The sequence below is a fragment of the Sphaerodactylus townsendi genome, linkage group LG07, assembly GCF_021028975.2.
Source record: "Sphaerodactylus townsendi isolate TG3544 linkage group LG07, MPM_Stown_v2.3, whole genome shotgun sequence".
NCBI classification, from domain to species: domain Eukaryota; kingdom Metazoa; phylum Chordata; class Lepidosauria; order Squamata; family Sphaerodactylidae; genus Sphaerodactylus; species Sphaerodactylus townsendi.
The window spans coordinates 13,175,804-13,202,945 of NC_059431.1; the positions used below are offsets into that span (position 1 = coordinate 13,175,804).

General features: G+C 47.8%; 1 protein-coding gene across 2 annotated transcripts; it reads left to right on the top strand.

Annotated features, from left to right (window-relative positions):
* Positions 1 to 2,437: 2,437 nt before the first annotated feature.
* Positions 2,438 to 27,142, top strand: SKA1 (spindle and kinetochore associated complex subunit 1). Of its 2 annotated transcripts, XM_048502871.1 has the most exons (8): positions 2,438 to 2,536; positions 3,346 to 3,444; positions 6,402 to 6,526; positions 6,986 to 7,054; positions 8,316 to 8,407; positions 9,621 to 9,761; positions 22,101 to 22,270; positions 26,627 to 27,142. In XM_048502871.1, the coding sequence occupies exons 1-8, from the start codon at positions 2,479 to 2,481 to the stop codon at positions 26,773 to 26,775; spliced, it is 903 nt and encodes a 300-aa protein (XP_048358828.1). In that variant the 5' UTR covers positions 2,438 to 2,478; the 3' UTR covers positions 26,776 to 27,142. The 2 variants fall into 2 exon arrangements, with proteins under 2 accessions (XP_048358828.1, XP_048358829.1); XM_048502872.1 differs by lacking the exon at positions 6,986 to 7,054.

The following is a 27,142-nucleotide window of genomic DNA, read 5'->3' on the forward strand; positions in this document are numbered from 1 at the left end:
AAGGCGTGACGGTCCCGCCAAAAGCGGGACGGCTGGTCAGCCTAGTCTTGACCTCTGTGAAAAGCTTCAGTTACCAATTTCCGCACATTAAGGCTGATTCCGCATGGGCCAAAAACAGTAGTGTGAAAATGGTGTGAAAACGGTGTAAAAGGGTTTAAAACGGTGCAAAAGGGTTTATACTGTTTTCACACCATTTTCACACCGCTGTTTTTGGCCCATGCGGAATCAGCTCAAGATTCTAATAAAAGTACAGAATACTTTTTCTACAGGACTGTTGATAATTCGGCTTCCAAACATTAACTAGGAATCAGCAGAACGCCGACTCAAAAGGCTGTTGTGCTGAAGAAGTAATGCAGGGTTTATCATGCTGTCTTTTGTTTTGCTATCTCTGTGTCTGCTGGGGTTAACTTTTATTTAATGTACAATGTATTTTGTTGCGAGTAGAAGACTTACCAAGATGCTGTAAGAAAATGACACTGATAGTCTTGTTTTTTTTTAAAAAAATAACTGCTTTAGTTTCTTGAAGAATAACAGAATAGAGAAAAAAGGTGGTTCTTCATCTTAAATAAAAAATTTTTTAATTAGATGATGCAGTGCTGTGTGATTATTTTTTTTAAACCGATGTGAAATCGCTGGAAGACAGTAAAGTTTTTCTATGAAACACAAATTATGTTAAAGACCTGGGGGTTGTATTCCTCATTTCCTGTTTACAGCTGTTACTTCCTATTCTGTTGTCATGAAACAGTAGCAGGGCCAGGTGCCATACAATAACTGGGACTTTCTTGAAACAGACCATTGGGAGGGAAGGTAAACTTAGCCATGATCCCTGGGCCTTGTTTATATTGGGCTACTAACAGAGTTACCAACCTCCAGGTGGGGCCTGGAATTCTGGAACGACGGCTGATCTCCACAACCAGCAATTTTGGAGGGATACCATAAAGTCTTAAGAAAAACCAAAGCCCTAGAGTGCCATCACATGCCTGCTGAGCTTCTCCCATCCCCAAGCTTCACTCTCTGCAGCCCTGGCCCCAAATCTCTAGGACTTTCCCAAGCCAAGTTGCGTGCTCAGGGGTCCAGGACCCAGTTCAAAGGAGAAGCGGGGTGCATGCAGAGTTATGAAAAGTTCTTGCCTTTGCAGCATCTCCCTTCTGAATCAACCAGTGGTCTAGTCCAGGGGTCTGCAACCTGCGGCTCTCCAGATGTTCATGGACTACAATTCCTGGAGATTTGCAGGTGGAGACTCAGGAAGGCCGAATTTGAGGAGGGGCGGGAGCTCAGTGGAGCTGATGGGATTTGGCCATGCTGGCAGAGGCTGATGGGATTTGTAGTCCATGAACATCTGGAGGGCCACAGGTTGCAGATCCCTGTCTAGTCTTACACAGCAGCCCACCAATTCCTTTGGAGGTCCACCGACAGGGCTTAGAGGCAAAGGCCAGCTCTGATGTTTCCTCCTGGGGCTGATGTTCACAGCTTTTTCTCTGGAAGGATTGGTAGCGTTAGAGGTTGGATTCCATGGCATCGTATCCCCGCTGAGCTTCCGTCCCTGCTCAAATTCTGCCTTCCTGAGTCTCCACTTGCAATTTCTCCAGGAATTTCCCAAGACAGAGTTGGCAACTGTAGGACTGGCTCTTTGTTTCCACCCAGGCGTCAGGCCTTTAGCTTACTAAACTATTTTAATCCAATCCACTGTTTTCATATAAATCCTAAATTCTGCCATTATTTCTCTTAATTTGTATATATTTTCAGCAGGTAGTCCACAAAGAGTTTCCAGTCTTTAAGGAAATCGGCCATATTCTTGTTGTCTTTTATAAACACCGTCAGCTTTACCATCTCTGCATATTCTGTGACTTTTAAACCCCAGTCTTGTTCTGTTGGAATTTTATTATCCCTCCATTTGTATGCAGACAGTCTCAAGTTTAATAATTTCTGGTTATAGGTACATTTCAGTCTTGATTTCACCTAAAACCCACAGATTCGTGTGTCCCCCCCCCCTTTTTTTCAACTTTCAAGTGTGTGTGTTTTTTAATTGGAGTGGGTATATTAATAGACAATAGTTTCAAACCACTGCAACTCTTAATGTGGATTTCTTTCTGATCTCTCCGTGCTACAAAAAGCAAAGCAACCAGAAATGCACAAAAACCCAACTAGCCATTTTATTAAAATTAAGGATTTTAAATTCGGAGTTAATAGGATTTTTGCTTTTGCTCGCTTCCAACGCAAAACAATAAAGAGGTTCACTATAAAGTTTTGGTGGGTGAGATAGAGTCGCCCCCTCCCGCTGTGCTACAGTTCAATTGTCAGGGAAGCCCAGATTGCCGCTCTAGCCTCTGCATCTCTATGGTCTTCCCTACACTAAGGGCGGAAGCGGTCGCTTCTTTGCCTGGCGTCGGCGTCCTCTCGTGGCGAGACTTCTGCTCTCGCGTGAGCTCGCTGCTTAGGCGGGTGGTTTGAATCCGGGCAGCTGCAACGCCCTTCTGCATGGAGCTGGAGATGGGGGAGGAAGAGAAGAACCCTTTCGTGTTGCAAAAGGAAAAGGGTAATGCTATAATTCTTATTTGGGGAGTAGAAGAATTTCAAGGAAGGGTGCTAGGTGCCAACCTCCAGGTAGAAAACAAATGGACTATTGACTAGTGGATTTGAAGAGTGGTAGATATGAAAACAAGGTCTAATAGAGAAAAGTGTGATAATTATCAATAGTAACTCCAAAGAGCAAGTAGTAATATCTTTTTGTTTGAATACTTGGTGCAGTAAATGGTACTTTTTGTGATTTTTCTTTTCTGTATTTGTCAAGTTAAGTACCAATAAAAAACTTTTTAGTGGTACTTAAACAATTTGACAGTACAAATATTTGCAGCAGTTTATACTGATTTTTTTAAAAAATGTGTAGCCTGTATTCCAGGCCCTTTCTTTTTGTGTACACCATGTAATGAATGTAATTATTGTGTTATAGATTTTAGAGGTTTTAGCTCAACCTTTGAGACTCCCTTTTCTATAGCAGGACCACACTTGCTGAACAAATTAGAACTGGGGAAGAGGAAGAATTCTTTTCGCAGTGAAACATACTTGCATTTGGGTAGCACTGAAAGATGAATGGTTTACTTGTGGCTAAGTTGGGGCAGGAAATTTAGAGAAGTATTTTAGGATGCTGTTGCTTCTTGAGAATCTAAATAATGCCATCCTTATGGAGTTTCCAACTTACCTCCAAAAATGTCAAGTCATGCTTGTTCTGTTGCTGATCTGCATTATTTTGTGTGTGTGCGTGTGTCTTTTTTGCTGCACAAAAAGTCCTTGTGAATGTAGCTGTTAAAATCAGAGGTACGAGTCTCTTGTTTTTCTTTTCATCAGGAAGGCGAGACGTGACCTCTCCCGACCTAGACAGCCTGTGCTCTCACATCAATGACAAGGTTTCAAATATCAAGGCATTACTGCAGTTAAGAAAGATAGGTAAGATTGCTTGATGCCCGTCTCTTAGTTGTTTGTGATCTGATCTGAAACCCAAAAGGCGCACATGGCTTGCAACAGCTGGAGATGCGTGAGGTGGACTTAGGACAGTGGTGGCGAACCTATGGCATGGGTGCCAGAGGTGGCACTCAGAGCCCTCTCTGTGCCCCCCCCCTCCCGCCCACACATCCAGGCTGGCTTGGGCTGCTGGGCTCGATTATTAGCCTTAAACCTAAGACCCAGTTTTGGGGAAACAGTATAGGTAACCCTGTTAAGTGCTGTTAAACCCCACTGATTTTCATGCAAAGAGCTAAAGTGCAATCCTTTACCTGGAGTAAGCACGGTTGCTGGCAGTGGGGCTTGCTTCTGAGTAAACCCTCCTAGGGAAATGATTCACCCGTTGGAAGAGTTGCATGGCTGCTTCAAAGCAAAGCCACTGACTACCACCAAGCTTGCTCCCGAGTAACGCACACCTCGGAGCCAACCGCTTTTTCTAAACTAAAACCTCAGTATTCAGGTTAAATTGCCGGCACTTTGCAATAAATAAGCGGGTTTTGGGTTGCAATTTGGGCACTCGGTCTCGAAAAGGTTCGCCATCACTGACTTAGGAAGACCCTGCTGGATAACATTAATGGCCCAGGCTGGCCCAATCCCAGAAGCTAAGCAAAATTAACCCTGGTTTGAACATGAATGTGAGACCACCAAGAGAGTCGGGGGTTGCTGCACAGAGGCAGGTGTTAGCAAGTAATCTCTGCACATTTCCCACCAAGCCTGCAAGCAGAGTCCTACCTGATCTGCCGCATGAACTTTTTGGGTGGTTGAGATCAGGCTGGGTACTCAACCAGTCAAAAAGGGCTCTGTCTTGCCTTAATTGGTTAACGTTGTTCTCTAATTCTGTAATCCCAGTCCTATTATTCCCTGGTTGTCTAATGCCAGGAGTTTGGAATTCTGAATGGTTTGTGCTAGGGTTGCCAATCTCCAGGTTGTAGCTGGGGATTTCCCACGATTACAACTGATCTCCAGGCAACAGAGATCAGTTCATCTGGAGAAAATGGTTGCTTAGGGAGGTGGACTGTACGGCTTTGCACCACACTGAAGTCTCTCCCCATACCCTCCCCATTTCCCAGCTCAAAGCTCTTTTCCAAAGAGAACAGAAGAAGAAGAGTTTGGATTTATATCCCCCCTTTCTCTCCTGTAAGGAGACTCAAAGGGGCTTACAATCTCCTTGCCCTTCCCCCCTCACAACAAACACCCTGTGAGGTAGGTGGGGCTGAGAGAGCTCCGTAGAGCTGTGACTAGCCCAAGGTCACCCCGCTGGCGTGTGTGGGAGTGCACAGGCTAATCTGAATTCCCCAGATAAGCCTCCACAGCTCAGGCAGCAGAGCGGGGAATCAAACCCGGTTCCTCCAGATTAGAATGCACCTGCTCTTAACCACTATGCCACTGCTGGTCCTGCATATAGTAGTATATGCTGCTGTGTATGCCAGAGTTTCTATGGCACGCACTGACACCTTTATTGGGACCTGCCAAGTGTTTTTAGAAAATGGGTGGGGCTTTTGCCCAGCAAGACTTCTGATTGGCCATTAGAAATCTGGCTATCTGAAGATTTTCAAGAATTCAGCATCAACTGCTAGCACAGCACAAGGATCTTTATGGTATGGCTGAGAGAACGTGTGTGTATGCATGAACAAAAGGCATCCTATAAAACAGGGCTTCTGTCTGAAATATTGAGGAGCTACTCTCAGAGTTATGCATGATCTCACTCCCTGAGATTTGTGGTTGGCGTAGGAGGTTAAGAGCTCATGTATCTAATCTGGAGGAACCGGGTTTGATTCCCTGCTCTGCCGCTTGAGCTGTGGAGGCTTATCTGGGGAATTCAGATTAGCCTGTGCACTCCCACACACACCAGCTGGGTGACCTTGGGCTAGTCACAGCTTCTTGGAGCTCTCTCAGCCCCACCTACCTCACAGGGTGTTAGTTGTGAGGGGGGAAGGGCAAGGAGATTGTCAGCCCCTTTGAGTCTCCTGCAGGCGAGAAAGGGGGGATATAAATACAAACTCTTCTTCTTCTTCTTGTGGCAGCCTTTTTCGATTGTGCCCACCGTCCAGTGTCAGAATTCCAAAGGTGCCTGCAGGCTCAAACAGGTTGGGGACCCATGGTGTCTTTCTGCATCCTTTTCCATTTTTGTCGTTCCATTTTTTGTATGAGGTGTGTCCAATACTTTTTGGCGCCCTTTTTCGAATTTTTTAAAATCCTAGTCCTATTGCATTGCTTATTAGACATTTCAAGCTACATTGCAATGTTTCATACTGCACACCAGGGGTCTTCAAACTATGGCCCTCCAGATGTTCATGGACTACAATTCCCATCAGCCCCTGCCAGCATGGTCAAGTGGTAGGGCTCATGGGAATTGTAGTCTATGAACATCTGGAGGGCCATAGTTTGAAGACCCCTGCTGTACACACTGCCTTGAGGCAGACTGTAAATAAAGTAAATAATATCAATTATCCCGTCATTCATTCTCAGATTTATGCTTCAGGGTTTGACAATACTTGGCCAGATTAATTGATCGGGGGATGAATCCTACCTTCAGGAGGTATGGAAAGAAAATGGCCAAAGGAACATAAATGAAGAGAATATTCCTTGATGTGGAGAAGGAGTGACATAGCGGTTGTTATTGCTAGTGGGATCTTTCTTTAAGTCGATGATCTCCCTGACTTGGATGGCCCAGGCTACCTCGGTCTCATCAGATCTCAGAAGCTAAGCAGGGTTGGTCCTGGTTAGTACTTGGATGGAAGACCACCAAAGCAGTCCAGAGTTCCTACGTAGAGGCAGGCAGTTGGAAACCACCTCTGTTTGTCTCTTGCCTTGAAAACCATTCAGGGTTGCTATAAGTTGGTTGCATCTTGGTGGCCCTTTATCTGCACACATGCCCATGATTTCTCTCCCTTGCTTGCCAGGCCAAGAGGCGTCTCTGAAGGCGGTGCTCAGTAAGATACTTCATGAGATGTTTCTCTTCAACGACCTGCTCAACCAGATGGAGCTGGAATGTCACCATCAGGAGAGGAAGCAAAGTCAGCTCAAGGTCACTGAGCTCTTGCACGAAACCTTTGGAGGTGTTGGTGGAAGGTCTGGATGATGTATGAAGCAGGGGTCACTGGAATGCGTCTGGGGGGAGGCAGTTGTGAATTTCTTGCACCGTGCACAGGGTTAGACTAGATGACCCCAGATGTCCCTTCAAACTCTATGATTCTATGCACTTCAGACCTTTTTACATGCAGGGATAGATTTCAAAAGGTCCCACGTGTGAGGTAGAGAAAGCTTCTTGATAGGGCAGTGATGGCGAACCTTTTCGAGACCGAGTGCCCAAATTGCAACCCAAAACCCACTTATTTATCGCAAAGTGCCAACACGGCAATTTAACCTAAATACTGAGGTTTTAGTTTAGAAAAAAGGGTTGGCTCCGAGGCTCACGTTACTCGGGAGTAAGCTTGGTGGTAGTCAGTGGCTTTGCTTTGAAGCAACCGTGCAACTCTTCCAACAGGTGAATCACGACCCTAGGAGGGTTTACTCAGAAGCAAGCCCCATTGCCAGCAACCGAGCTTACTCCCAGGTAAAGGATCGTGCTTTAGTTCTTTGCATGAAAATCAGTGGGGTTTAACAGCGCTTAACAGGGTTACCTACACTGCTTCCACAAAACTAGGTCTGAAGTTTAATGCTAATAATCTAGCCCAGCGGCCCAGGACAGCCTAGATGTGGGGGGGGGGGGGCACTCTGCACGTGCCCACAGAGAGGGCTCTGAGTGCCACCTCTGGCACCCGTGCCATAGGTTCGCCACCACTGTGATAGGGGATGAGGAGGAAAACAGGGTCACCTGAGAACTACAGAAGCAATGTTGGAGGGGCCGGGCAACACAATCATGTGGAGAGCTTCCAGGAACATCTCCACCCGGACATGGTGTGGGCTGGAGCTCGGAGGCAGAATATCTGTTTGGTCTGCAAAATGTCCTGGTTCAATGTTGAGCTATACAAGAAGGTGAATGACATATTCTGTTCCAGATCAGGAATTGTCAAAGGCAAAATGTGCTAGCAGTTTTACCCACAAGCTGATTGGACAGTGGCTAGTATATAACCGTCTAATAACACTATGTGTGTGTGGTGTGGTAAACAGTAGTGGGAGTGTCGATTGCTGAAAGCTGGAGAGCGGAGAGAAACCGTACAGCACTGTAAAATATTTTTCTGCACCAAAAGATAAAGCCTTTCTTTTTGTAAGAAACCTGTGCTGTTTGTTTCCTTCTCCTGGGCAAACTGGTGGGTAGCTTCCAGTGCGTTTATTTCACTGTGCTAACATTCAATCCCTGACATCTGCACTGTGCTGACATTCAATCCCTGACGGATTACCAACGAACACCGAGGTTCCACTGTAGTTCAGCAGTCATCTGGGAGTCCAAATCTTGCCTCTGCAGAGGACTCAGTGTCTTTACACAGCGGTTATTGGGATTACAAAAGAAGAAGAAGAGTTTGGATTTATATCCCCCCTTTCTCTCCTGCAAGGAGACTCAAAGGGGCTTACAATCTCCTTTCCCTTCCTCTCCCCACAACAAGCACCCTATGAGGTGGGTGGGGCTGAGAGAGCTCCAAAGAACTGTGACTAGCCCAAGGTCCCACAGCTGGCATGTATTGGAGTGCGCAAGCTCAATCTGGTTCACCAGATAAGCCTCCGCAGCTCAAGCAGCAGAGCGGGGAATCAAACCCGGTTCAGAGTGCACCTGCTCTTAACCACTACACCACGCTGGCTCTCAAAGATAACACGTTTGGTTTTGAACACTGCAAGCTCTATGTGAATGCTACTTATTGTGGTTTGTTTAATGATAGGAGCTCCAGGAATTGATTGAAAGGGACTATAAGGAAGCTGAGCATCTTGAAGCAAACATGCCTTTCCACCTGCCCAACGCAGGCCTGGCCAGGTAAGTTTCCCGTTGCTACCTCAGCATTAAGAGAAGCCATGCCAGATCTTCCCTCTCCTGACCCGTTCTCCTCCTCTTCACATCTTCTTTTCCTTCTAAAGTAACCTCCCTCTTCCTTCTCTTCTTCCCCCTTCCCTGTTTCACCCATGGTTTCTGCAAGGGTCCTAAACCAAACCATCCACGTGGTAGAGGAACCACTACACCAGGCTGGGTCTCACAGGGGCACTACCAGAGGTGGGATCCAGCAGGTTCTCACAGGTTCCCGAGAGTAGGTTACTCATTATTTGTGTGTGCCGAGAAGGGGTTACTAATTGGTGATTTTGCCACGTGATTTTTGCCTTAGTGACGCCCCTCCTCTCAGCAGTAGCGCGCAGAACTTGAAGCAGTCTAGCAGGAGGTGCACCGGCGTGCGTGGCAGCCTGCGCCTGCGTGCATTCATTTCCCGCCCAAGGACCGGTGCAGCGGCTGCGTCCTTGCCACAGCCCCACCCAGGAATGCCCCTCCCCGGAATGCCCAGCCACGCCCCTGTCATGCCCTGCCCAGCCCCATTGGCGCTACGCCACAGTTTGAATCCCACCACCATGGGGACCTGTTACTAAAATCTTTGGATCCCACCACTGGGTACTACTGCATCTTTGGGATCTGAAAATACCAGGTTATGGGTCTGCCCTGGATTTTTAGGCTTTCCTCAGACACCGTTCATTCATTGGATATTTGCTTAGAGCAATTTGAAGGGTTGGACCCCGTGGCTCCGTTCCATTGCTGGGGGCACCCTCCCTTGCCATGCACCTTTTCTAGTGGCGCCAGTCTCCTTATGGGTGGGTGGGTTGGCTTGGCTTGTGGCCATTAGCAAAGCAGATCTGTGGGATTTGAGCTCACACAGATTTTCTCCCCCGAGATCCCGTTGTGCTTCCCTGCCGGGCAAAAGAACCAGCCCCGTTTTCATTCCCGCCCGCCCCAGGACTGATGAGCAGAGGCGTAGCAAGGGGGAAAAGCACCCGGTGCACCGGCGCATCCTCCACCCCACCCCCCAGAACACCCCTGCCATGCCCCATAGGGGCGCGTGCCCAATGCGTTGTGCACCCCCCATCCCCTTGGAGCTACGCCTCTGCTGATGAACGACGACTTTTGACGCTACCCGCAGCAAGGCGGTTTGCCAAGCGTGTCTGCGACAGTTCACGCTGAGCTTTGCCTGTCTCCGTTTGCTTGACAGCGCCGCTGCGGGACTGCCTGCCGAGAAGGAGGCGCAGGGCAAAGCGGCTGAGCCTGGGCGCCCAAAGAAGCCCGGGAAGGAGGTCAAGCCTGTGAAAGAAATCCCCTTCTTAACGGTCGAGGAGTTTGACAGTGTTCCTGCGTAAGTAAGCAGTGCCGGGGCCCGGTTCTGGGAGGAGGACTGTCACTGGGCAGGTTGGGTTCAGTGAAGCTTCAGGCCTGCAACCAACAATGTGGGTCGGGTGCCAGGTTCCCCCTTTGTCCCCGCTACCAGTAGGGGATAAAATTGCTAGGTCCGGGTTGGGGAAACTCTTGGAGATTTAGGATTGGAGCCTGGGGAAGATGGAGACCACAGTGGGGTACAAGGCCACGAAGTCCACCCACGATTCTCTCCCTGGGAACTGATCTCTGTAGTCTTGAGATGAGCTGTAATTCGGAGGATAGCCTCAGATCCCACCTGAAGGCCGGCCTCCTGAAGAAAAGTAGGTTTGACTTGGACAAGCATGTCTTAGAGTCTTTGCACATAAAGCAGCCAGAACATAAGAACTAGCCTGCTGGATCAGACCAGAGTCCCTCTAGTCCAGCACTCTGCTACTCGCAGTGGCCCACCAGGTGCCTTTGGGAGCTCACATGCAGGAGGTGAAAGCAATGGCCTGCTGCTGCTGCTGCTGCTCCTGAGCACCTGGTCTGTTAAGGCATTTGCAATCTCAGATCAAGGAGGATCAAGATTGGTAGCCATAGATCGACTTCTCCTCCATAAATCTGTCCAGGCCCCTTTTAAAGCTATCCAGGTTAGTGGCCATCACCCCCTCCTGTGGCAGCATATTCCAAACACCAATCACACGTTGCGTGAAGAAGTGTTTCCTTTGATTAGTCCTAATTCTTCCCCCCCAGCATTTTCAATGAATGCCCCCTGGTTCTAGTATTGTGAGAAAGAGGCAGGGACAGAAAGGGAGCACAAGGCTACGGAAGCGGGAACTCCCAACAGCGTGAAGAAAAGTGAGGGCTCAGCAAGTGAAGGGACAGGAGCAAAGAGGAGGAATGGAGAAGGGGGAAAAAAAGGAATGCCAGGAGAAGGGATGTATGCAAGGAAACGCTGCAAAACTGAGGAAAGCGGAAGTTACCACATTACAAAGTTTACTCAAGCGCAAGACTAATTTCCTTCCGCACAGGTATGTGAGCAAAGAAAGCAGAGGGTGCCACCTCACATGAGCACACAAGTTACAGTCGTGTCCAATAATATTTTGTGTGTGTTTTGATAACATTTTTAAGGAGGTAGAAAATGTTGACAAAGAGAAATTTTTCTCTCTTTCTCACAATACTAGAACCAGGGGGCATTCATTGAAAATGCTGGGGGGAAGAATTAGGACTAATAAAAGGAAACACTTCTTCACGCAACGTGTGATTGGTGTTTGGAATATGCTGCCACAGGAGGGGGTGATGGCCACTAACCTGGATGGCTTTAAAAGGGGCTTGGACAGATTTATGGAGGAGAAGTCGATCTATGGCTACCAATCTTGATCCTCCTTGATCTGAGGTTGCAAATGCCTTAGCAGACCAGGTGCTCAGGAGCAGCAGCAGCAGCAGAAGGCCATTGCTTTCACCTCCTGCATGTGAGCTCCCAAAGGCACCTGGTGGGCCACTGCGAGTAGCAGAGTGCTGGACTAGATGGACTCTGGTCTTATCCAGCAGGCCAGTTGTTATGTTCTTATGAGGTGCGTCCAGAGGTGGGATCCAGCAAGTTCTCACAGGTTCCCAAGAGTAGGTTACTCATTATTTGTGTGTGCCAAGAGGGGGTTACTAATTAGTGATTTTGCCACGTGATTTTTGCCTTAGTTACGCCCCTCCTCTCAGCAGTAGCACGCAGAACTTTAAGCAGTCTAGCAGGAGGTGCACCGGCGTGCGTGGCAGCCTGCACCTGCGTGCATTCGTTTCCCGCCCAAGGACCGGCGCAGCGGCTGCGTCCTTGCCACAGCCCCGCCCAGGAATGCCCGGCCACGCCCCCATCGTGCCCCGCCCAGCCCCATTGGCGCTACGCCACAGTTTGAATCCCACCACCATGGGAACCTGTTACAAAAAATTTTGGATCCCACCACTGAGGTGGTTATACATTCAGGACTGTCTTCCTTCCGAGTAAATAAGGTAACTGGGACTAGCTGGCCTCCATTTAGAGATGCCACTGAGGTCCCTGCCGTTTCCAGGTGCTATCCCCAAATCTCAGCCTGCATTTGACAACCCTCCCCTCTCATCCCCTGCCAGTGGTCAAAAGGGACCCAGCATCCCTGCTTCTCCATAAACTTCTCCATAAACTGGATCATCGAAGCTGGCTGAAGAAGAAGAGTTGGATTTATATCCCCCCTTTCTCTCCTGCAAGGAGACTCAAGGGGGCTTATAAACTCCTTGCCCGTCCCCCTTCACAACAAACACCCTGTGAGGTAGGTGGGGCTGAGAGCTCCGAAGAACTGTGACTAGCCCAAGGTCACCCAGTTGGCATGTGTTGGAGTGCACAAGCTAATCTTGTTCACCAGATAAGCTTCCACAGCTAAAGTGGCAGAGCCCAGTTCCCCACATTAGAGTGCACCTGCTCTTAACCACCACACCACGCTGGCTCTGTTCACAATTGTAATATTCTGTTCACAAGCTATTCACAATTGTAATTGCAGTTCACCAGATAAGCCTCCACAGCTCAGGCGGCAGAGCAGGGAATCAAACCCGGTTCCTCCAGATTAGAGTACACCTGCTCTTAACCACTATGCCACTGCTGCTCTTACTTGTTTTTATTATTTGTTTCTTTTATTATTTATTTGTTTCATTCAACTTATGGGTCACCCTTCCCCACATGGGCTCAGGGCATCTTACAATACTCAATTAGATAAGACAAAATCCATCTGAAGAACATTTTCATCCACATCCCAGCACCCTTAACATCAGATGAGGGGGAATAAAACACCATCAAAAATGGAAGCTACGAGCAGTAATCCTCCTTAAAAAGAAGAAACAATCATACCACGCACTGAAAAGGGAAGAGGAAGTGAGGAAGGAAAAGGGGAAAGAAAAGGCATTATTTCATGTAGGGCTTTTGACTTTATTTTTGACAGAGTATTTTCAACATCTCCAAACAGGTCATAGAGGAAAATTACAGGCAGGACTTTCTTGATTGCCTACTGAAATGTTCCTCAGTCTTAGACTCATAGAATTGGAAGAGACCCCAAGGGACATCCAGTCCAAGCCCCTGCAATGCAGGAACACACAATCAAAGCACTCCTGACAGACGGCCATCCACTCTCTGTTTAAAAACCTCCAAAGAAGGAGACTCCACCACTCTCCAAGGCAGTGAATTCCACTGTTGAACAGCCCTGACAGTCAGGAAGTTTTTCCTAATGTTTAGGTGGAATCTCTTTTCCTTCCCCTTGAACCCATGACTCCTGGTCCCAGTCTCTGGAGCAGCAGAAAACAAGCTTGCTCCCTCACCAACATGACATCCCTTCAAATATCTAAACATCATGACTTGCTTGGGAAAGGTCCCAGACATGATGCTTTCGGCCTGTCCCCAGGTTAAAACACATCCGATGCTCCACACTGTTTTTTCTTTGACTGGAAGCTGAAATTTCATTTCGTAGTGGGAGCATCTGGGGGAATTTTAATTCTCTGCCAGCTGCCCAATAGTACCCTCTAGTGGTGGGAAGTGTTATAGTTTGCCAGAACCCTTTTTTTAACAGGAGGTGGTGATGGCCACTAACCTGGATAGCTTTAAAAGGGGCTTGGACAGATTTATGGAGGAGAAGTCGATCTATGGCTACCAATCTTGATCCTCTTTGATCTGAGATTGCAAATGCCTTAGCAGACCAGGTGTTCAGGAGCAGCAGCAGCAGAAGGCCATTGCTTTCACCTCCTGCATGTGAGCTCCCAAAGGCACCTGGTGGGCCACTGCGAGTAGCAGAGTGCTGGACTAGATGGACTCTGGTCTGATCCAGCAGGCTCGTTCTTATGTTCTTTTTTTGCATTAGAACAGATTTTGTGGATACCTGGCAAACCATGTTGACTGTGCACCAGGTGTGTTTGTGATGGGTAGGGCTGTGTGCAGGCGTGTGGGATCAGATTTCGATGAAGACCTGGCTTTGGTTTTAGATTTCATTCTGTAATAAAAAATAAACCGGAGTCTTGCGGCGCCTTTAAGCCCGTAACAAGTGTTTATTCTAGCATGAGCTTCCATGGACAAATCTATCTCATCAAATGACTGCAGTGGATCCTCGCTAGCCAAATGTAAAGTTATGAAAGGAAAAAAGTGAAACTACCAATGGAATCCTCGAAGCATGGGGGAAAGACAATTTGCAGAATTAAAATATAATAAAGCAGAGTACAGAAGAGGAAGAGGAGTTTGGATTTATATTCCCCCCTTTCTCTCCTGTAAGGAAACTCGAAGGGGCTGACAATCTTCTTTCCCTTCCCCCACAACAAACACCCTGTGAAGTGGGTGAGCTGAGAGAGCTCCGAAGAACTGTGACTAGCCCAAGGTCACCTCGCTGGCATGTGTTGTGAGTGCACAAGCTAATCTGGTTCACCAGATAAGCCTCCACAGCTCAAGTGGCACAGCCCAGTTCCCCGCATTAGAGTGCACCTGCTCTTAACCACCACACCACGCTGGCTCTGTTCACAATTGTAATATTGTGTTCACAAGCTATTCACAATGGTAATATTACTGATTATTTAGGGAGGATCTGTTGGCATTTAGACCGGCCTGGTTCAGTCCTCTGCACCCCCCAGGATGCACCCCCCTGAAAGGAGCAAGGAAGAGGTTGCATGGAAGAGCTGTACCTGAGATGTTAGCGAATGATTGAAGGCCTGCGCTGCCACTACTGAAATTGATGGTCAAATCCTTTAATTCAATTTAAGACAGCGTGGTGTAGTGGTTAAGAGCAGGTGCACTCTAATCTGGAGAACTATGTTTAATTCCCTGCTCTGCCGCTTGAGCTGTGGAGGCTTATCTGGTGAACCAGATTAGCCTGTGCACTCCCACACATGCCAGCTGGGTGACCTTGGGGTAGCCACAGTTCTTTGGAGCTCTCTCAGCCCCACCCACCTCACAGGGTGTTTGTTGTGGGGGGGGGGGACAGGGGGAAGGGAAAGGAGATTGTAAGCCTTTTTGAGTCTCCTTACAGGAGAGAGGGGGGATTTAAATCCAAACTAATACTCCTCTTCCTCTTCGTGTTTTCATGCTATCTTCCTCTTTTAAAAAAAATTTATTATTTCAACCATATAAAACAATATTACACAATACAAAACAAAATTACAATAAAACTTTACATAACACATCCATATAGCACATATATCTTTTCTTCCTAATTCTTTATCTTCCTCTTTTTGCTAATGGCTGTAATGTTTCAGCAAACCTCTGCCCTTGTTAGATCACTGAAAAGATAGTTTCAGACTTCTCGATGAAATCTAATTTGGTAGTTCCTCGCTGGAAGTTCTCCACGAAGTCTTTTTGCTGGAAGAACGGGACTTTTTAGATCAGCAGCGATGCGTCTTGGGAGCAATTTTAATATCCATGACTTTCATGCTAAAGTAAACAAGGGCGTGCGTTATTGGAAGAAAGGGATCGTCTGCTTTGAAATGTGTTAAGCACTCTGAACTAATCTGGGTGTGCAGAGGCATCGACAGATTCTCCAGAGCAGAAGATGAAGGAGTTGGCATCTTCGTGTTTCCACACCTGAATTCTGTAAACAGGCAGTAACTGCTGTGTGGTAAAAGGACTGGGGAGCAAAGGTGCAGCTGGGGGCAGGCAGAGTCCGTTCTGAAGCTTGTACGTTTTTTCCGTGCAACGCAGTCCGGCAATCATTTGCTAACATCTCAGGTGCAGCTCTTCCATGCAACCTCTTCCTTGCTCCTTTCAGCTGGGGATGCAGAGGACTGAACCAGGCCTGTCTAAATGCCAACAGATCCTCCCTAAATAATCAGTAATATTACAATTGTGAATAGCTTGTGAACAGAATATTACAATTGGGAACAGAGCCAGCGTGGTGTGGTGGTTAAGAGCAGGTGCACTCTAATGTGGGGAACTGGGCTCTTCCACTTTAGCTGTGGAGGCTTATCTGGTGAACCAGATTAGCTTGTGCACTCACAACACATGCCAGCGAGGTGACCTTGGGCTAGTCACAGTTCTTCGGAGCTCTCTCAGCCCCACCCACTTCACAGGGTGTTTGTTGTGGGGGAAGGGAAAGAAGATGCAGTTCAATGTAGCAAAATGTAAAGTGATGCACATAGGGGCAAAAAAATCCAAACTTCACATACACGCTACAGGGGTCAGTGCTATCAGTCACAGACCAGGAAAGGGATTTGGGTGTCTTAGTTGATAGTTCCATGGGAATGTCAACTCAATGCATGGCAGCTGTGAAAAAGGCAAACTCTATGCTGGGGATAATTAGGAAAGGAATTGAGAATAAAACTGCAAAGATTGTCATGCCCTTATATAAAGCAGTGGTGCGACCGCACTTGGAGTACTGTGTTCAATTCTGGTCGCCACATCTCAAAAAGGATATTGAAGAGATAGAAAAAGTGCAGAGAAGGGCAACGAGGATTATTGAGGGACTGGAGCACCTACCTTATGAGGAGAGGCTGCAGCATTTGGGACTCTTTAGTTTGGAGAGGAGACGCCTGAGGGGGGATATGATCGAAGTCTATAAAATTATGCATGGGGTAGAAAATGTTGACAGAGAGAAATTTTTCTCTCTTTCTCACAATACTAGAACCAGGGGGCATTCATTGAAAATGCTGGGGGGAAGAATTAGGACTAATAAAAGGAAACACTTCTTCACACAACGTGTGATTGGTGTTTGGAATATGCTGCCACAGGAGGTGGTGATGGCCACTCACCTGGATAGCTTTAAAAGGGGCTTGGACAGATTTATGGAGGAGAAGTCGACTTATGGCTACCAATCTTGATCCTCCTTGATCTGAGATTGCAAATGCCTTAACAGACCAGGTGCTCGGGAGCAACAGCCACAGAAGGCCATTGCTTTCACATCCTGCATGTGAGCTCCCAATGGCACCTGGTGGGCCACTGAGAGTAGCAGAGAGCTGGACTAGATGGACTCTGGTCTGATCCAGCTGGCTTGTTCTTATGTTCTTAAGATCGTAAGCCCCTTCAAGTCTCCTTACAGGAGAGAAAGGGGGAATATAAATCCAAACTCTTCTTCCTCTTCTCTACTCTGCTTTATTATATTTTAATTCTGCAAATTGCCTTTCCCCCATGCTTCGAGCATTCCACTGGTAGTTTCACTTTTTTGTATGCAGAAGGTCCCAGGTTCAGTCCTGGCATTGCCAATTAACAGAGACAGGTGGAAGGCGATGTGAAAGGCCTCTCCCCAAGGCCCTTCAGAGCAGACGCTGGTCAGACTGCCAACACAGAACCTGGCTGGGCCAACAGTACAATCTGCTCACCTGGAAGCCCATTCATTTCAATGCACTTGGGCTGGAGTCACTCTGCGAAGGACTGCGCTGGAAGTGTGCGACTCAGTAGAAGGTGGTTTCTGTGCTGTCAGTTGCTCTCATGGTCCCCACCCACCAAATCTTTATTTGCGACTTGCAGAGGCTTGGCTCTTCACCTGTTAAAGCACTATTTGTGGGGAGCTTTTCTTAGGCCCCTTCCGCACACGCAAAATAATGCGTTTTCAAACCACTTTCACAACAGTTTGCAAGTGGATTTTGCTATTCTGCACAGCTTCAAAGAGAACTGAGAGCAGTTTGAAAGTGCATTATTCTGCATGTGCGGAATGAGCCTAAGAGAGCCGGCGTGGTGTAGTAGTTCAGAGCAGGTGCACTCTAATCTGGGGAACCGGGTTTGATTCCCCGCTCTGCCACTTGACCTGTGGAGGCTTATCTGGGGAACCAGATTAGCTTGCGCACTCCCACACACGCCAGCTGGGTGACCTTGGGCTAGTCACAGTTCTTCGGAGCTCTCTCAGCCCCACCCACCTCACAGGGTATTGTTGGGGAGGGGGAGGGAAAGGAGATTGTAAGCCCCTTTGAGTCTCCTACAGGAGAGAAAAGGAGGATATAAATCCAAACTCTTCTTCTTATCTAGTACCGTAGCGTCCACCGTGAGGATTGTCTACACTCCAAAGGTGATGTAAAATACCTCTTTCTCTGAAATCAATTGCCAGTCAGAACAGAAATCATGTTTTTGGTCAGAACAGAAATCCTTTTCTTTTGCTGTTGACTTCTCTGTCCGGTCCCTTCGGGCACAGAAATGGTCGAAGCTTTCCGTTCTGTAACGCCAGCTCTGTTCTGTAACGCCACACACACCAGCTGGGTGACCTTGGGCTAGTCACAGCTTCTCGGAGCTCTCTCAGCCTCACCTACCTCACAGGGGGTTTGTTGTGGAGGGGGGGGAAGGGCAAGGAGATTGTAAGCCCCTTTGAGTCTCCTGCAGGAGAGAAAGGGGGGATATAAATCCAAACTCCTCCTCCTCTTCTTCTCCTCCTCCTCCTCCTCTTCTTCTTCTTTTCCTTCTCCTCCTCCTCCTCTTCTCCTCCTTCTCCTTCTCCTCCTCCTTCTTCTCCTTCTCCTTCTTCTCCTCCTCCTTCTTCTTCTCCTTCTCCTTCTCCTTCTCTCCTCCTCCTCCTCTTCTTCTTCTTTTCCTCTCCTCCTCCTCCTTCTCTTCTCCTTCTCCTTTTCTCCTTCTCCTCCTTCTCTCCTTCTTCTTCTTCTTCTTCTTCTTCTTCTTCTTCTTCTTCTTCTTCTTCTTCTTCTTCTTCTTCTTCTAGCGTGCGTCTCACAGAGCGGGCTGCCCTTCCCTTTGCTCCCTTGTCGGCTTAATACCAGAGCCGAATTAAATGTTAATACAGTTGAGCTTTTGGGAATCGGCGGTGTAATGAGCAAATTGCAGAGCAAAGTCTGACTCATGAAGGTTGAAGGGCTGGCATTAATCATGGCGCCCGCTGTAGACAGAGACCTTCTCCTGGCCCTGCTTTGAATTGAGCTGTACAGATCTCCATCGGCGGGGGCCTCGTCGAGGTCAAGGGTACGGGAAGAGTGCTAATCCCATTCTTACCTCTCCCTCCTGCTGCATCTTTGCTGCGGCTATCACAGCTTCTGTTTCTCTCCGCGTTGGGTTATGAAGGAAAAGGCCAAAGATTTTCAATGGATCGTGGTTCCAGCCCGGGCAGAGCAAGACCTTTGGTGGTCTGCTACAGTCTCTCCCAACTCATGGGTCAAGAATGTGAAAGGGGGCAACGGGGCATCCCTCGCCAGTGGGCACTCCTGTCTTTTGAAAAAATTTTCTTTCATTTCTCTTCTTCCCTTCAAGCCTCTCTCGTTCTTCACGTTGGAAATCCGCTTTAAGTGTCCTTACAGTTGAAAAAGGTGGGGTATAAATCCAAACTCCTCTCTTCTTCAAAGCCAGCGTGGCGTAGTGGTTAAGAGCAGGTGCACTCTAATCTGGAGAAGCGGGTTTGATTCCCCGCTCTGCCAATTGAGCTGAGGAGGCTTATCCGGTGAATCAGATTGGCTTGTGCACTCCCACACACGCCAGCTGGGTGACCTTGGGCTAGTCACAGCTCTTTGGAGCTCTCTCAGCCCCACCTACCTCACAGGGTGTTTGTTGTGGAGGGGGGGAAGGCCAAGGAGATTGTAAGCCCCTTTGAGCCTCCTTACAGGAGAGAGGGGGGGGATATAAATCCAAACTCCTCCTCCTCTTCTATTACTGTTGAAGAGGTAAAGAAGAGTTTGAAGAAGAAGAAGAGTTTGGATTTATATCCCCCCTTTCTCTCCTGCAGGAGACTCAAAGGGGCTTACAATCTCCTTGCCCTTCTCCCCTCACAACAAACACCCTATGAGGTGGGTGGGGCTGAGAGAGCTCCGAGAAGCTGTGACTAGCCCAAGGTCACCCAGCAGGTTGCTCCTTGTTTAATAACTTTTAATACACAAGCGGTCAATATCTGGTCCTCCCTACTCCATTATACCCTCAGGACAACCTCGTGAGGTAGTTGCTGTGGAGAGTACGGGTCTGGCCCGCAGGTTGCCCAGTGACCTTCCCAGCAGAGTGGGTCTTTGCTCCCGGGCTTTCCGAACCCTAGGTCTGCACTCAAACCTCCCCATTGCTCTCTGATATTTGGCATTTTGCACCCATTTCAGATGCTGCAACCCAGAATGCGTAGATACATGTATTCCCCATTGCATAAAAAGCAGCAGGGAGCAGCAGTGGCGTAGGAGGTTAAGAGATCATGTATCTAATCTGGAGAACTATGTTTAATTCCCTGCTCTGCTGCTTGAGCTGTGGAGGCTTATCTGGGGAATTCAGATTAGCCTGTGCACTCCCACACACGCCAGCTGGGTGACCTTGGGCTAGTCACAGCTTCTCAGAGCTCTCTCAGCCCCACCTACCTCACAGGGTGTTTGTTGTGAGGGGGGAAGGGCAAGGAGATTGTCAGCCCCTTTGAGTCTCCTGCAGGAGAGAAAGGGGGGATATAAACAAACTCCTTCTTCTTCTTCTTTCTTCTTCCTTCTTCCTTCTTCTTCTTTCTTCTTTATTCTTTCTTCTTCTTTCTTCTTCTTTCTTTCTTCTCCTTTCTTCTTTCTTTCTTCTTCTTTCTTCTTTTTTTTTTCTTCTTCTTTCTTCTTTCTTTTTTCTTTCTTCTTTTTTTTTCTTCTTCTTTCTTTCTCTTTCTTTCTTCTCTTCTTCTTCTTCTTCTTCTTCTTCTTCTTCTTCTTCTTCTTCTTCTTCTTCTTCTTCTTCTTCTTCTTCTTCTTCTTCTTCTTCTTCTTCTTCTTCTTCTTCTTCTTCTTCCTGTTATGAACCTTTCTCCCACCTTGTTCAGTGTTGGTCGCCACGTATTGTGCAGACTCTTTTTCGCCACAGGCGAAATTTGGTCTCTCCTGTTCTCATGCACCCGGCCCTGTTTTATTTTCCCTTTTTTATTTCTTCGCGTGGGCGAGTGGAGGCCTTCTCATTTATTAACACCAAGCGCGTCACAAGGAGCAGCCCGCTGGCCCTTGCGCTGCTTTGCTCAGACCCGGCGTTTGTTATTCTCTTGCTCTCTGAGTTTGGCGGATATGATTTCTCCGAGCTCCTGTCAAATGAGCCCTCTGTTTGACTGGTATCCCATTTGGGATTCGGTCGGGGGAGAAAGCAGCGGCGGGGAAGAGCAATGCGTGGAAGTCCAGCTGTGGCCCAGTAGGTTTTTGCACTGTATTCTTGCTGGGGGTAGCCAAGCGTGGAGCGAGCGTCCTGTTCTTTCGGCCGCTCTCTGGAGATCCTTCTCGGCCGAATGCAGGAGTCCAGGTTTGCGAATCGCAGAAAAGAGGAACCCCAGATTCTGACTTGCTGCTGATATCCCCCACTTGATCTTGGTTCTGCATGTAGGGTGGCCGCACGTCAGAGGGGATATGATTGAAGTCTATAAAATGATGCATGGGGTAGAAAATGTTGACAGAGAGAAATTTTTCTCTCTTTCTCACAATACTAGAACCAGGGGGCATTCATTGAAAATGCTGGGGGGAAGAATTAGGACTAATAAAAGGAAACACTTCTTCACGCAACGTGTGATTGGTGTTTGGAATATGCTGCCACAGGAGGTGGTGATGGCCACTAACCTGGATAGCTTTAAAAGGGGCTTGGACAGATTTATGGAGGAGAAGTCGATTTATGGCTACCAATCTTGATCCTCTTTGATCTGAGATTGCAAATGCCTTAGCAGACCAGGTGCTCGGGAGCAGCAGCAGCAGAAGGCCAATGCTTTCACCTCCTGCATGTGAGCTCCCAAAGGCACCTGGTGGGTCACTGCGAGTAGCAGAGAGCTGGACTAGATGGACTCTGGTCTGATCCAGCTGGCTTGTTCTTATGTTCTTATGGGGGCCAGGCATCTCCTGGATTCCCAACTATCTTCGGGTGCCAAATATCAAATCCGCTGGAGAAAGTGACTGCTATGGAAGATGGAGTCTGCCCTCTGCTCCACCCCCCCACTGCCTGAGTTCCCTCCCCTGCCAAAACTCTACCCTTCTCATGCTCCAGCCCCAAATCACCAGGAATTTCCCGACCCTGGATTGGCTGACCCTTCCCACACGCCTGCATGGCAAGCTTTTCAGATTCTGACATGCTTGGGGACACAGGTCTGGGTATCTTATGAGCTTGTGACGTTGTGAGCAGCAGTGGTTAAGAGCAGGGGTACACTAACCTGGAGGAACCGGGTTTGATTCCCCGCTCTGCCGCTTGAACTGTGGAGGCTTGTCTGGTAGACTAGATTAGCTTGTGCACTCCCAACACACGCCAGCTGGGTGACGTTGGGCTAGTCACAGTTCTTCAGAGCGCTCTCAGCCCCACCCACCTCACAGGGTGTTTGTTGTGGGGGAGGGAGGAAGGGAAAGGAGACTGTCAGCCCCTTTGAGTCTCCTTGCCGGAGAGAAAGGGGGGGGATATAAATCCAACTCTCCTTCTTCACCCTCCCAGATCCCAATGCGTTCTCTCTCCTTTTTCCTCCCTAAGGTACATGCGGGGTCGTCTCACGTACAGTCAAGTGAACGCCGTGATTCAGGAAATCAACAAGGCCGTGGCCAGCAAGTACAAGATCGTGCGCCAGTCTACAAAGTCTATGTCCAGTGTTGTCAGAAACCTGTACATCAGATTCCAGGAACAAGAAACGAAGGATACAAAAGGTTAGTCAGAAACGTGTTTTTCATCATAAAAATGGCTGTTGGTCTTATCTGGTATGGTAGTTCTCTTATGGCGATATTGGCGATATAGGAGCAGCAGTGGCGTAGGAGGTTAAGAGCTCGTGTATCTAACCTGGAGGAACCGGGTTTGATTCCCAGCTCTGCCGCCTGAGCTGCCGAGGCTTATCTGGGGAATTCAGATTAGCCTGTGCACTCCCACACATCCCAGCTGGGTGACCTTGGGCTAGTCACAGCTTCTCGGAGCTCTCTCAGCCCCACCCACCTCACAGGGTGTTTGTTGTGAGGGGGGAAGGGCAAGGAGATTGTCAGCCCCTTTGAGTCTCCTGCAGGAGAGAAAGGGGGGATATAAATCCAAACTCTTCTTCTTATCTTTTGCAACTTGCATTTTTGGGTTTAATTGCGAACCCCCGTTCCAAGAGCTCCACTTCGCTCTGGATAGGGTTTCTAGGTCCGTGGCCACAAGGAGCTCTTGGGGGATGGAGATCAGGAATGGGAAAGTGTCTGTCTTTTTGGCCCCACACTTGAAAAAAACAACCAGGGAGCTCAGAGTCCAGGTGCGCTGTGAGAACTCCTGAGGAACCACACAACGTTGGGGGGGCTTTGAGTGGGTCCCTCCTAAATACGATTTCATGCTGCGGCTGGAAGGCTTTCAATTCCTTCTTGGCTCGAGAGCTGGTACAGCAACAGATGGAGATCCTCTCTGCAGAGTGATGGGGTGTTTTTTTTTCGCCATTCTGTCACCGAGGAGGGAAGTTCCGTTTTCCATTTGGTGGGTAAAATAGTATTCGGGCCTTATAAATAGCTTTTCACGACGCTTTGCCCTCGCATCTGTAAACGGGCTTAAAATGGAAATTCAGTCACAAGGGGAGGATTTGGATGGAAGAAATGGGACGGGGCGGTTCTCTCCCACGGTGACCGTGGGCTGTCAGGGTGGCGTAGCGGTTAAGAGCAGGTGGATTCTAATCTGGAGAGCCGGGTTTGAATCCCCACTCCTCCACCTGAGTGGCGGAGGCTTATCTGGTGAACCAGATGTGTTTCCGCACTCCTACATTCCTGCTGGGTGACCTTGGGCTAGTCACAGGTTTCTCAGAACTCTCTCAGCCCCACCCACCTCACAGGGTGTCTGTTGTGGGGAGAGGAAGGGAAAGGAGCTTGTAAGCCTCCTTGAGTCTCCTTACAGGAGAGGAAGGTGGGGTATAAATCCAAACTCCTCCTCCTCCTCCTCTTCTTTACGATGGCACCGTTTAGAGCACATGGTTGGTGTGGCTTGTTGGGTCAGTGTACTTTTTTTTGACCATCTGTCTACGCCTCAGCCAAGCCTTTCTCCTACATGAGTCTCCTGGGTCAGTTTTCTATCCTTCGCTGCTATCCTCAAAGGCGCCTTTAATGGGCCCTTTCCGCGCAAATCTCCTAAAACTTTGGTCAGGCAGGAGGGGTTGCTGTGAGAATGCCAAATGGAATGAATAAAAAAGCTTGACCCATTGGTGGGAGGTGGCAATAGAAGGAAGAGGAGAAGGAGTTTGGATTTATGTCCCCCCTTTCTCTCCTGCAGGAGACTCAAAGGGGCTGACAATCTCCTTGCCCTTCCCCCCTCACAACAAACACCCTGTGAGGTGGGTGGGGCTGGGAGAGCTCCGAGAAGCTGTGACTAGCCCAAGGTCACCCAGCTGGCGTGTGTGGGAGTGTACAGGCTAATCTGAATTCCCCAGATAAGCCTCCACAGCTCAGGCGGCAGAGCGGGGAATCAAACCCAGTTCCTCCAGATTAGATACACGAGCTCTTAACCTCCTATGCCACTGCTGGTGTTGTAGGGGAGAGAGTTTCAAAGCTTTGGACCGTGGCTGGAAAGGCCTCCTCCTGGGTTGACCACCCATCTAATCACAGAAGCAGGGTGCAGGTGGTCCTCCAGGTGTCATTCATTGTCCTTCAACCATGTTCCCCATCACTTTACTGGCGTCAGCAAGTTCAAAATGAGCTCCTTTGCCGTCCCTGTTGGTTTTAACGGTGTCTACTCAGGAAAGCAGAGTGCGTCCCACGTCAATTTGTTGGGAAGGGGGAGGCAGAGAGACTGGAATGTCTCGGACTGGTCCCAGAGGGAAACACTGCTATTTCACCTGGCGCGGAAAAGCATCTTTGCTAGAATGAGACCAGAGACGGATTTCCTTTGTCTTCCACTAAAATCCTCGAGCTCTCGTCCCACTCTGTTCAACGATCTCAGGGATCGGTGCAGTTTTTGCGTTCCGGTACAGGATATTTTGAGAACTGGAACGTAACCCTTACCTTGGACATTTTAAAAAGCATCTATGTCAACCGCGATAGTCAATCATTGTTATTCTTCTCTTGTTCCTTCTGGTCTTTGCAAGAGGCATGTTAATCTGGCTGCCTTTCTTCTCATCAAAGGGACAGCAAAGGAAACCGTGTTTCATCCATCTCTCCGTAGGGAATAAAATCGCTCTTGTCAGCCAGGAGGGATGGAGAGGGGTTGAAAGCAATTACTGCCATCTCCTGGAAGAAGGGACATAGTGAACTGTGCCTCTGTGCTACACTAAGGGCTTGATCATGCATAGATGGTTACAGCTCCAACTGGTTTCACAGTCATGCCCTTTTAGGGAATTCTGGGAATTGTGGTTTTTGAGAGCAAAATTCAAGTCATCAGAGCCTTAAATACCAACAAGGTTTCTAGGGTCAGCGCTTGTACTCTGGAAACCCTGTTGGCCTGAAATCTTGCTTCTTCTACTGCTGACCAATGCGGCTACCCTCTGAAACTAGGTCTGCAGGGAATCTGCGGTGGGGATTTATTTCTCAGGACTTCTCCAGTGTCAGTTCCTGGGGTTCTTTGGTTCACATTGTTGTGTTTCATGTTGGTGGGAACTGTTGTTATATTTGTTATATTATATCACTGAATACATGTTTGTTTATAGAGATAGATATAGATATAAACATATCTCTCTATATATACACGTATGTATGTATGTATGTAGAGAGAGAGATGTTTCTATCTATCTATCTATCTATCTATCTATCTATCTATCTATCTATCTATCTATCTATCTATCTATCTATCTATCTATCTATCTATCTATCTATCTATCTATCTATCTATCTATCTATCTGTCTATCTGTCTATCTGTCTATCTATCTATCTATCTATCTATCTATCTATCTATCTATCTATCTGTCTATCTGTCTATCTGTCTATCATCCTACCTACCTACCTACCTACCTACCTACCTACCTACCTACCTACCTACCTACCTACCTACCTACCTACCTACCTACCTACCTATCTCTCTCTCTATCTCCCTCTCTATCTCTCTATCTCTCTATCGCTATCTATATATCTATCTATATATCTATATATATCTATATCTATATACATATCTATAGCTATATATATATCTATATATATGTAGGAGCAGCAGTGGCGTAGGAGGTTAAGAGCTCGTGTATCTAATCTGGAGGAACCGGGTTTGAATCCCAGCTCTGCCGCCTGAGCTGTGGAGGCTTATCTGGGGAATTCAGATTAGCCTGTGCACTCCCACACACGCCAGCTGGGTGACCTTGGACTAGTCACAGCTTCTCGGAGCTCTCTCAGCCCCACCCACCTCACAGGGTGTTTGTTGTGAGCGGGGAAGGGCAAGGAGATTGAAAGCCCCTTTGAGTCTCTTGCAGGAGAGAAAGGGGGGATATAAATCCAAATTCTTCTTCTTCTTCTTCTTCTTCATCTATATAAACATATCTCTAAAAACACACATACACACACACACATACATACACACACACACACATATACATACACACACACACAAACATACATACATACACACACACACACACACATACATACATACATACATACATATGCGTGTGTGTGTGTGTGTATGTATATGTGTGTGTGTGTGTATAAACAAACATGTATTCAGTAATATAATATAACAAGTTATATTTGCATTTTTCCTTCCTTTTTTGTGCCAGTTATGCATATGTTTTGGTGCCAGTTTTGGTGCCAGTTATGCATGTGTTGATCAGATAGATTGTTCTTTTTGTTGTGAGTCTGCTGATCTGATCTTCTTTTTGGATCTGATTCTCTGGTGAGGCCAGAACAGAGAATGTGGATCAAAGCCAACAATGGCCTGTCATACATCTGTAGCACAAAGAATGTTGGGACTGGCTGTTGTGGGTTTTCCGGACAGTGTGGCTGTGGCCTAGTAGCTTTTACTCCTAACATTTTGCTGGCGTCTTCAGAGGCACGTCACAGTAAGACAGTTTTCTCTCTGGGGCTCAGTGCTTTGAAAAACAATGGCTCTTGGCATCCAAAGGAAATCTTGTGTCTTCCAGGCGAATTCTTTATCGTGGAGGCCGACATCGAAGAGTTCACGCAGCTGAAGGCAGACAAGCGTTTCCACAGCATCCTGACCATCTTGCGCCACTGCCAGAGAGTGCGGGAGATCCGGGGCTCGCGGCTCGTTCGCTACGCCGTCTGTTGATATGCAGTGTCTTCGGATGCAGAGTAGGGAGTGTTCAAGACCCACAGGAAAAACAGAATTCTACATGATTCCTTCATTGCTTTTGAATTTCCTTGGAGAGTGCCTTGAAATCCTTTCGTAATAAATGTGCTAATCTTCGAACGGGCTTATCTCCAAACATATGACATGTGACAAGCAAAACGGTCTTCTTTTTTCTCCCCCAGTTTGGGTTCGCATCCGATGTCCTTAAATAACTCCTCCACCACCACCATTTGGTGCCATTTGGCGCGACTAACAACGCAGCAGCTTAACAAAGTTCCCTGAGCTTTTGAAGGTGGAATTTTGGAATTACTCGAATGCCAATAAAGAGTCTTAATTGCAGCACAAA